The 11,462-nt window shown below is 27.7% G+C and overlaps 1 protein-coding gene across 2 annotated transcripts; it reads left to right on the top strand.

The window, feature by feature from the left end:
- The first annotated feature begins 7,220 nt into the window (after nt 1–7,220).
- Nucleotides 7,221–11,210, top strand: LOC106408600 (alpha-aminoadipic semialdehyde synthase). 2 transcript variants are annotated; one of them, XM_048763322.1, is made up of 7 exons: nt 7,221–8,437; nt 8,553–8,936; nt 9,018–9,100; nt 9,173–9,289; nt 9,372–9,447; nt 9,549–9,903; nt 9,997–11,210. In XM_048763322.1, exons 2-6 carry the CDS (start codon nt 8,699–8,701, stop codon nt 9,722–9,724), a joined length of 690 nt encoding a protein of 229 aa, XP_048619279.1. In that variant the 5' UTR covers nt 7,221–8,437; nt 8,553–8,698; the 3' UTR covers nt 9,725–9,903; nt 9,997–11,210. The 2 variants fall into 2 exon arrangements, with proteins under 2 accessions (XP_048619279.1, XP_048619280.1); XM_048763323.1 differs by having other exon boundaries at nt 7,221–8,936.
- Nucleotides 11,211–11,462: the final 252 nt, after the last annotated feature.

Genomic DNA, 11,462 nt, shown 5'->3' with positions numbered 1-11,462 from the left:
TATCATAATAGTCAATAGAAAAATTATAGTTATAACAACCATATAATTTATAGACTAACTTGTAAAGTTATTAATATGTATTAGTCATATTGTCCTGTTATAATTTTATTTCGAATATAGTAATGTGTGTATGTATGTTAATGATAAGAAAAACTTAACAATTTTGTAAAAAAAAGTATTGTGGAGTGGGGCATTAAAATAAGAAATAATAGCACGTCTGAGTTATTTAGTAGTGGAAGCCTTCTTTAAATAACAATGAAATAAAATAAAATAAAATTTACAAAACAAAAACTTACCGCCAACGAACTTCTTTTATAATTTAGCTTGAAGAGTGCTGCTAACTAACCTGCTATAATGATTTGACAAGAGCTTTGTGACCTATTGTTTCCAAACATAGTTGCACAATTCCTAGTTCACAAATTGGCTCTGTTGTGCCTCTATATATCTCAGCATTCAGATGGTAATGAAATGGAACATGATATTCAATTTTTTTAATTATCATTAAATCAAAGTAAAAAAAAAAACATAGAAGAGTTAGAGCACGGAGACAGGCAGTAGACACCCCCACGGCCAAGGCTGGTTTAAAGACCCAACAGAAAAGCAAAAGAGAAAGTTGGTTAGGACTTATGACTTGGGAGCTGCCCTCTCTTCACTTGTCTTATCTCATACTAATACCTTCTATCAAAAGTGGCTATTCGTGTGGGTTGTCTTCTTTTACTTTTCCTTTTTCTTTTCGTATTGTTCTAAACAGTTTTATCTTTCGAATAACAAATTTAAAAGTCTCTACTTTTTCTTTTGCTTGTGTTTTCTCTTGTATAGGTATTAAGCTCCACCAGACAAGTAAAATTCTTTTTTTTTGGCATCAAGTCACATTTGTCAAGCTTAGCGTTGAATTCTTCATCCAAAAATACAAGCTTTTGTAGTTATGCATGCCTATTGTTCCATTTTGGGAAAAAAAAAACTATAATAGTTTTGCTGGTAATACATGTTATTTGAGTTTATGAATAATTAGTTAATTACTATAGAAATGGATTTAAAATCAGACACAATATAGTTTGGAGTTTATAAATTATCTGCAGAAAAAAAAAAGAATAAAAAGTTCTTTGTTTGTGAGAAAAATGTATGGAAAAGAAGAAGAAAAAGGTGCAAAAGCAAAGAATAGGACCACTATTACTTTGTAGCCTCGTTGAGGAATCTCTTCTCGCATCGACTATTGTGCCATTGCAAAGTCAATCCCCAGAACTTGTTCCCAGGCCAGCCATGCTCCTCAATTAACCTATAGATAATTTATACCTAGAAGCTTTTAAGAGAGAACTATATAAAACCTGATTTATAAGAAGAAAAAAAAGCCGTCGACCAAACCTAATTATAGGTCGTTGCACATATATCGATGATACCCAAAACAATGTTCAAGTTTTCACATTCTGTCACAAGAGAACTTACACGGATGTACTTTTATTTGTTAATTGTGAATATAAGTGCTAGCTTTGAAAAACACTTAAATTGCGCTCATCTTTTAAACGGCCAACATATAATCTTAAGTTAGTAAAAATAGAGAGACGTATACGATCTGGAGATCTGTCTCAGTTAATGTATTGTAGAAATCTAACATTCCTCCCTTGATTCTTGACTTGAAGAAGGTTTGCATGTGTAACACAAAGAAAGGTAGGAACGGAACACCAGAAACATGCAAGTCATCACGTGATGACAGGACAAAGGAACTTGGGGCTTGTTTTGAGCCAACAGCTTAAGCCCAACCTCTGCAAACGTGATATTGCTTAATTAAAATCCAAATCAAAAGCCCAATCTATCCATTACTTTTTATTACTCCCATGTTTTAGAGAGTTTTCAATATGTAAAATGTTTTTTATTTTCCTTTGTAACTTTTGACTTTATTGAAAATTGGGTAGCCAATAGTATTTTGTTTTGTAATTGATTGGATAGTTTTTTTTGTAATTGATTGGATAGTTTTCAATTAATATTTTAATATTATTTTTGAGATAATAAATAATTATCTTAATAGTTGTGAATATGTATAAAACATCATACTTTAAGAAACAAAGAGAGTTTTATGGAATTTCATAAACGAGAACAAGTTTATTGTCTGTTGAATCTGACGAAACCCACCCTGTTAGAATAGTCCCATATACTAAAAAGTCATGTTAAAACCTAAAATGATAGACGTAGAGAACACGGAAAGTAGTAAGAGTCGTGATCTCAGTGTAGGAAACAGCAAGAGAATAACGTATTCACTCTTCTCTTGTATGTTTCTCTTCTTCTCATACACTAATACACTTTCCGTTGGGGCAGACTCCGTCATTATCTCTATCAAACCACATAAAGACGACCTTCTCCGGGACAAGTTCTCCCTTTCTTACTTTTTCTTCCTCTTGAAAGTTGAAATAGTAATTTTTGTATAAACGAAATAGTAGTTAATTAATCCATTTGTCATTGTGTATTGCATTACATAATAGGATTTTATCAGAAAGATTTTGCTAGTCCAATTTATATAACAAATCTTAGATTAATGTTACCACATTTTCTTGCTCACGTTGAGGATAACTTTATTAACGTCTATTGCGTTTGTATAATTTTGTTTGTCGTCTACTACAAAGCACTATAAATAACCTTTAACAATGACTTTTCGTAGTTTACTAAGATTATTTTTACATGTTGGGTAATCGTTCACGTTATCCGCCTGTGTTTGATAGGTGTTCTTACTGCCCGCTCTATTGAATTATACTGTATAAAATTTTATCGATGACTTACTTTATTAGTCTCCAACAAAGTTTAGATTCAACTTTTTACAATAGCATTGATTGGTTTATGCCATCTTCGTGTATTTTATAAACAAACTTTATATGATATAACAAATACATCTAGTGACACAAATAATTATAAAAAGACCACGTTTTTCTTTCTTTTATATCATGATTTAAAACAATAGATTATTATTTGTTTAATACAAGATACGAGCCCGTTGCGTTGCAACGGTTTTTGTTTGATGTTTTAATTTAATAAAAACTATAAAATATTAAATCATTTTATTATAGATTGATGATTGTTTTTTGCATATGTTGTTTGAGATTTATTTTATAATTAAAACTCGTTTTCACACATAAGTTCAAATTAATATTTGTAATTTATAATCATGGTGCATAAATAAATTGTTATAAACTTTATACTTAGATTTAGAAAAAATACTATACCTAAACATTTAAATTGAACACAACCCGAAATAAAAAATTGAATAAAAATTAAAAAGAAATAAAAGTCAAATACACCAATCGAATCAATGACATCATTATACATGTTCATATGTACTAATTTAATGTTTTATTATATAAGTCTTTAAATTTTTATTTTGTCAGGATTTTGTTTAAAAAATAAAACATTCTATTTTATAACTCTCATTTTTATTACAATTTAAAAAAATAAAAAAAATAATATTAAATACTCTTTTACAATTTTGTTTAGGCTTTTAGAAAAAGAAAAATACTATCATATAACCTATTACAATTATCTTTTTTTTACTTGATATAAATTCTAAAATAATCAAAATTTAATTTAAATCTATGGAAAAAAAAATCGGGGCGTAGCCCGGGAACCTATTACAATGATCTTTTCTTTAGAATTTCAGAAACAAATAAATTGATATCAAATAATTATTTTTAGTTATTATTAAATAATTTTAAAATTACTATGTTTACAATTCGTATCAATACTAATTTTACCCTTGTTTTGCTAATTAAACATTTTTTAGTATCATGTTCATCATCAGCTACTCTCTTAAAAATATTATCAAATAAATTTTTACAATTCTCTTTTGATTATGACTTTTAAATATGATACAAATTTCTTTTGATTAGAATTTTTTTTATAAAAAAATGAAAACAACTATCAAATATTATTTTATGGTTTTTAGGATTTTATGAAATTGGAAATTATTATTTACATAACTTTTACAATTATATTTTGTCTAAGATTTAAAAAAATAATTTTTCTATCAAATAATTATTTCCAGTTAATATTAACTATTAAAAGTTGCCATTTTCAAAATTCGTTTTTTTAATATCACTAATTTTTTTACATTTTTTATTGTTAATTCAAAAATTGTTACTATCATGTTTATCATTAATTTATTTAAGTAAAAAATTACTATTAAATAAAATTTTACAATTCTCTTTGGTCAGGATTTATTTATTTTTTAAATAAAAAATATTAATTGGTTAAGATTATTAGAAAAGATTTTTTTTTGAAATTTATTTTATTTAGGATTTTAGGAAAAGAAGAAATTATTTTGACATAAAGGCAGTTTTTATTGACATATTCACAATCTATTTTTTTTAGTTGACACTTGTCACAATCATATCAAGTGAAATATCTGAAGCTAATTTTGGTTTATATTATTTTAACACAAAATTATTAAAAAGTAAAATTAGTTAATTATAAAAATAAATTATTTATACATTTTTATTTTATTTAGTTTTTTAAAAAGGAAATTAATTATTTTATAATTGGTTTTTCTTTTAGATTTTTATACAACTGTTTTATTTTTAATATAAAAATTATGTTTAATTGTTTATATATTTTATCTTATACATACAAACACATATTCATCATATTCACGCAACTTATGTACGACAACAATATCAAAATTAAAAGTTATGTTAGCATCATAAGATGTAAGTATAATAAAAAGTTGAGTTGTATAAAGAAATTATAAGAAAAAACTCAGGTAATACTTTTCATGTAAATACTATTGTGTTTTGTAAAAATAATATGTTAAAGCTTAAACCTAAATATAGATGTGAAATATTTATAGCTATTTTTGGTTATAATTTTTTAACATACAATTATCAATTAAAAAAGAAAAGTTAGTTACTTATAAAAAAATAATAAGAGTACTTTTAAAATTTTATTTTAATTAGGATTTTGAAAAAGTAATATTATTTATTTTAAAGTTAGTTTTTCTTCATGTTTTTATTAAATAATTTATTGTACTTGTAAGATTTACAATTTGTTTTTTTTTTTTTTTTTTGTCAGCACAATTTGTTTTTGTTTTTGTTTAAAATTTGTTTTTGTCAGCACAATTTGTTTTTGTTTAACATTTGTTTCTTAAAAGTTAATATTTATCTTTTATAATTCTCTATCTTAGTATATTTTAAAACAAACATTATAATAAAAATTAACAATAATAATAATGATAAAAATAAGACTATTAAATAATATTTATAATTACTCTTTAAGAAAAATTGTTTTTATTATTTAAGTATATATATTTTTGATTATGAGATAGTTTAACACATGTCACATTTTTAAATATATAATTCACATGTGTCACAATCATGTTAATTAGTAACTTTGAAGAACCCAACTTTGTATATAAAAATAATACTAATACTAATAAGACTATTAAATAATATTTATAATTAATTTTTAAGAAAAAATGTTTTATTATTTTAGTATATATATTTTTGATTATGAGATAGTTTAACACATATCACATTTTTAAATATATATAATTGACATGTGTCACAATCATGTTAATTAGTTAATATTTATCATTTATAATTCTCTATCATTAGTATCTTTTAAAACAAACATTATAATAAAAATTAACAATAATAATAATGATAATAATAAGACTATTAAATAATATTTATAATTAATTTTTAGGAAAAATTGTTTTTATTATTTAAGTATATATATTTTTGATTATGAGATAGTTTAACACATGTCACATTTTTAAACATATTTTTGACATGTGTCACAATCATGTTAATTAGCAACTTTGAAGAACCAAACTTTATATATAAAAATAATAATAATAATAATAATAAGACTATTAAATAATATGTATCATTATTATTTTTTTAAATGTGTTTATTATTTTAGTATATATATTTTTGATTATGAGATAGTTTAACACATATCACAATTTTAAATATATAACTGACATGTGTCACAATCATGTTAATTAGTAATTTTGAAGAACAAAGCTCAATATAAACTTTTAATTATATTTTAATTAAAATTTTAGAAAAGGAAAATTATATTAAATAAATTAATTTCAAATCTATTTTTTTTTTAGAATTTTAAAATAGGAAAATTTCTAAAACATTACTTCTAAATATTTTTTAAATTTTTTTTACTATTAAATAATTTTTAAAAGTAGTTTTTTCAAAATTTGTTTTATTATCTTATTATATATATTTTTAATCATTATATATTTAAACACATGTCACAATATTAGAAAACAAATTATGCAATAATGTTTTGATTAGGATTTTAAAAAGGAAAATTACTATTAAATCATATTTATTATTACTTTTTAATAAGATTTGTTTTTGTTAATATCTTAGTATATATATTTTTAATTATGAGATAAATTAACATATGTCACAATCTTAAAATATATAATTGCCTTGTGTCGCGTTCATGTTATTTTGCAACTTTGAAGAACCAAACTTTATATAATAAGATTTTTTCGAATTTTTTTATTATATTTTTCAAAATTTCTTTTTGAAATCGAAAATTATGTTTCAAACTATTTTTAAAATTTTTATTTATTTTTAAGTATTTATATATTTATTTGAATCCTAAATTTCACATTCCAAAAACCCTACCCCACCATTCAACTCGAAATTTTAAGTCTATATTAGTTAATCCTATGGGTATAAGTGTCTTTTACCCTTCATTAAAAGTGAAGGTAAAAGTGATTAGTGTATAAATGAAAAGTGGTACCATGGATGTAGTATTTGTGGCAATTTCTCTTTCAAATATATAATTGACATGTGTAACAATAATGTTAATTAGAAACTTTGAAAAACCAAGCTTTATATATTAAAAATAATAATAATAAGACTATTGAATAATATTTATAATTATTTTTTAAATGTTTTTATTATTTTAGTATATATATTTTTGATTATGAGATAGTTTAACACATATCACATTTTTAAATATATAAGTGACATGTGTCACAATCATGTTAATTAGTAATTTTGAATAACCAAGCTCAATATAATAATTATATTTTCATTAAAATTTAGAAAAAGAAAATTATATTAAATAAATTATTTTCAAATCTATTCTTTTAGGATTTAAAAAAAAGGAAAATTTCTAAAACATTACTACTAAATATTTTTTTTAATTTTTTTACTATTAAATAATTTTTAAAAGTAGTTTATTTCAAAATTCGTTTTATTATCTTATTATATATATTTAAACACATGTCACAATGTTAGAAAGAAAATTATTATCAAATAATCTTTTGCAATAATGTTTTGATTAGGATTTAAAAAAAATAAAATTACTATTAAATAATATTTATTATTACTTTTTAATAAGATTTGTTTTTGTTAATATCTTAATATATATATTTTTAATTATAAGATAGATTAACACATGTCACAATCTTAAAATATATAATTGCCATGTGTCGCGACATGTTAATTAACAATTTTGAAGAACCAAGCTTTATATAATAAGATAATGTATACTATTAATATTTTTTCCAAAAAAAGAAAGGCAACACGCCAATTACCAGTTCAACTAATCATTTTTATAATTTTAATCATTTACATAATTTTGAGCTTATAAAAGGACGTATTGTTACCAAGTTCTAAACTCACCTTAGAAAGCTTCCATCTTTTGACAAAACCAGTTCAACATCATCAGGTAAGTTTTAATTTTCTTCTTGTAGAACATTCCTTGTCGTAAATGATCTTGCAAGAGCTTTAGCTCAATCACTCTCTGTGTTTTCTTCCGGAATATGATGGTTTAATGTCTGTGAGTCCTCTATGAGTTATCAAATGGTTGTGTCGATGTTAAACGTTGTCAGGGAGTGTGAGATGTTGTTTTGTTATTCCTTTGCAGAGATTATAAACTCATGAATATGAACTCAAGTGGTGATGAGGAGAAGCTTGGGAATGGAGTTGTGGGGATTCTAGCTGAATCAGTGAACAAATGGGAAAGAAGAACACCGTTGACACCGTCTCACTGCGCTCGTCTTTTACACGGTGGCAAAGACAGAACAGGCGTTTCCCGTATTGTTGTTCAGCCATCTGGAAAGCGTATCCATCACGATGCTTTGTACGAAGATGTCGGATGTGAAATCTCTGATGACTTGTCTGATTGTGGTCTTATCCTCGGTATCAAACAACCCAAGGTAATAGGAAACTTGCTTTATATATGAAAAAAGAATCTACTAAATAACTTTGTAGGTATGCATCTAATCTTGTATGACACGCTATCGGTAGTTAAACAATCTTATTTTCTCGAATTTGTTATAACACTTTTTTTGGTGTGTGTGTTTATGAGTTTTAGTGTACTGTGTGTGTTGCAGCTAGAAATGATTCTTCCGGAGAGAGCATATGCTTTCTTTTCTCACACTCACAAGGCACAGGAAGAAAACATGCCTTTGTTAGATAAAGTAAGAACAGTTTTTTTTTTTTTTTGGTAAAAGTAAGAACAGTTTTCATTCTCCTTTCATCTCTTTAGTCCTCTTTTAATAGCATCTCTAAGAATGTTTAGAGACCGGATTGCAGATATTGTCTGAGAGAGTGACGTTGTATGATTATGAGCTCATTGTTGGAGATCATGGGAGGAGACTACTGGCATTTGGTAAATATGCAGGCAGAGCTGGTCTTGTTGACTTCTTACATGGACTGGGAAAGAGTAAGCTGCAAGCAACATGTTTTTTTTTCAAAAGCAACAAGCTCTCTTTTTGGATGTTAATGAATGTAATTTTGATGCAGGATATCTAGGTCTAGGATATTCAACGCCTTTCCTCTCGGTAGGTTCATCCTATATGTATTCCTCATTGGCTGCAGCAAAAGCTGCTGTGATATCTGTTGGTGAAGAGATTGCAAGTCAGGGACTGCCATCAGGAATCTGCCCTCTTGTATTTGTCTTCACCGGAACAGGAAATGGTAAACTTATTTGTTCCTTTTACTAGACTTCTTAGCCTGAGGTTGTTTCTTTCAGCTAATCTATTGTTTTTCATTTTGCAGTTTCTCTTGGGGCGCAAGAAATCTTCAAGCTTCTTCCTCACACCTTTGTTGAACCTAGCCAGCTTCCTGAACTATTTCTAAAAGTAAGTGTAGCTTCAGGGTACTGAAGATTACTATGCTCTTTTGTGAGAAATGAAATGTATATTTCTACACAGGACAATGGGATTAGCCAAAATGGAAAATCTACAAAGCGTGTACATCAAGTATATGGCTGTATCATTACCAGCCAAGACATGGTTGAACACCAAGATCCATCAAAGTCCTTTGACAAAGTAACACTTTATTAACAACTTATCTCTCCCCATGGCTGTGACTTTGTTACACTACTATTAACTCTTTATTATTTATCTTCAGGCTGACTATTATGCACACCCGGAACACTACAATCCAGTTTTCCACGAAAAGATCGCTCCCTATACATCAGTTCTTGGTACATCCTGTGCTCTCTTTTGCCTTTAAAGTTAATGAGTTTACATATATGAAATTCATTTTCCACTAGCTCCAGTGTATAAACGCTGACTTTCTGTGCAGTTAACTGTATGTACTGGGAGAAGAAATTTCCCCGTCTTCTGAGCACCAAACAGATTCAAGATTTATCAGCAAAAGGATGTCCACTAGTGGGAATATGTGATATAACTTGTGACATTGGTGGCTCTATTGAGTTTGTTAACCGAGCTACTTCAATTGACTCCCCTTTCTTTAGGTAAATCTAAACCTTGAAAGGTCTTTCTTTATAGTCTTTTACTTTAGCTATCAAATGAAACTTGTTGAAGTGATAAATGTCTTTAGGTTTGATCCTGCAAAAAATTCATACTGTCATGACATGGATGGTGATGGTGTAATATGCATGGCCGTTGACATTCTACCCACAGAATTTGCTAAAGAGGTAAGATGATTACATGTTTTTTAGAACTTGGAAAGAGTCTACAGTTTCAAAAACTTTTTTCTTGATTTGGAGTTCTTGTGTCAATGAAAAAAGGCCTCCCAGCATTTTGGAGACATTCTTTCCGAGTTTGTCGGTAGTTTGGCTTCAATGACTGAAGCTGCGGATCTACCTGGACATCTGAAGAGGGCTTGCATAAGCTACAAAGGAGAGTTGACACCTTTGTATGAGTATATTCCACGCATGAGGAAGTCTGATCCACAGTATGCCCTGCTTCCATAAAGTGGCAAATGAGGTCATAGAGTGCAATTTTTGAGATAATTTTTTTTTGTCTTCAAATTAAACTTTTGAGGTCATAGAGTGCAATTTTTTTTGAGATAAAATAATATTTTTGATTTCTCAACAAAAAAAAGTGTGCAATTAATAAATTAATTTTGTGTTTCAAAAAAAAAGTGTTTCAAAAAAAAAGATTGCTCAACAGAGTGCCAAATGAGGTGGCCATAAGTGTGACTCGGGATCATAGACTACAATCTTATGTAGCACCAAGGTGGTCCTGCTTGGCTTAGTACTCTAATTATGTCAGAAGCTTCTGTCAATGTGAGTGCCTGAAACCTAGCTGTGGAGCTTTGGAACATAACAGCATCTGCGTGTGTTTCCTAATTAAGTGCTCTCCTTTGTCTCTTTCATCTTTTATTTTAATACCCAACTTGTGGGTTCTTTTCCACACCTATTGGTGTTGGTTTATGTTGCTTGCTTTCTTCCTAGCCAGGTTATGGCTTGTCTGCACTCTGGTTTTTTCAGTTACTTTTGAATGAAACATAGTGACAAAAAAATACCTAATAATAGGTCGCCACACAGATATCGATTATACCAAAACATTGTTTAAGTTTCACATTCTGTCACAACACAAGAGCATAGACATCATTTTTTTTTTTTTTTTTTTTTTAGGTAACCGCGAGTTTCCGGCGACCGTGGTCAACCGACTATTCCCGCGAGGCCCACGGCACTCCACGTATTCTTGGAATTTAACCCTAGCCCGGGTAGCCAGCGGGACTCGAACTGCGGGTACCGTATTGGGGGTTTTCCCCTCAAGTACCACTAGCCCAAGGCCGATGGTTGAGCATAGACATCATCCACGGAAGTTTGTTTGTTAATTGTGAATATAAATGCTAACTACGAAAAACACCTATATTGCGCTCATCATTTAAACGGTCCACACCGCATAATACTCTTGGCCTGACTGGTTCAAATGCAGCGGTTGCGGTTGCGGCTGCGGGAGTTTGCGGACGTGGATGGTTGCGGTTTCTAGCGGTTTTAAGAGATTTGTACAACTGGTTTTGCGGTTAAAAATTGGTGCGTTTGCTGGATACTTATGACTGGTTAACTACCATATACAGCAGCGGTTAAATAATAAATTAACAATATTTACATTTTATATAATTATAAAATATCAAAAATCATAATATTATAATAAATATGAAATTTATAATTAGAAAATTATAGTTTTAAATTTTTAAAAATTATAGAAAATATTGTTATTTTAAAATTTTATAATATTAATT

Source organism: Brassica napus, chromosome C7 (genome assembly GCF_020379485.1).
Source record: "Brassica napus cultivar Da-Ae chromosome C7, Da-Ae, whole genome shotgun sequence".
Taxonomy (NCBI): domain Eukaryota; kingdom Viridiplantae; phylum Streptophyta; class Magnoliopsida; order Brassicales; family Brassicaceae; genus Brassica; species Brassica napus.
The sequence above is the reverse complement of the archived record's forward strand: the minus strand, read 5'-3'. Positions and strand labels throughout refer to the sequence as shown.

What these genes read in the sequence shown, in the direction of transcription:
- LOC106408600 (XM_048763322.1), top strand. Translation starts at nt 8,699, where the DNA reads ATGTTTTTTTTTCAAAAGCAACAAGCTCTCTTTTTGGATGTTAATGAA. An exon ending in CTTCACCGGAACAGGAAATG is followed by an intron (nt 8,937 to 9,017) that starts GTAAACTTATTT and finishes TTCATTTTGCAG; the next exon opens with TTTCTCTTGGGGCGCAAGAA. An exon ending in CATCAAAGTCCTTTGACAAA is followed by an intron (nt 9,290 to 9,371) that starts GTAACACTTTAT and finishes ATTTATCTTCAG; the next exon opens with GCTGACTATTATGCACACCC.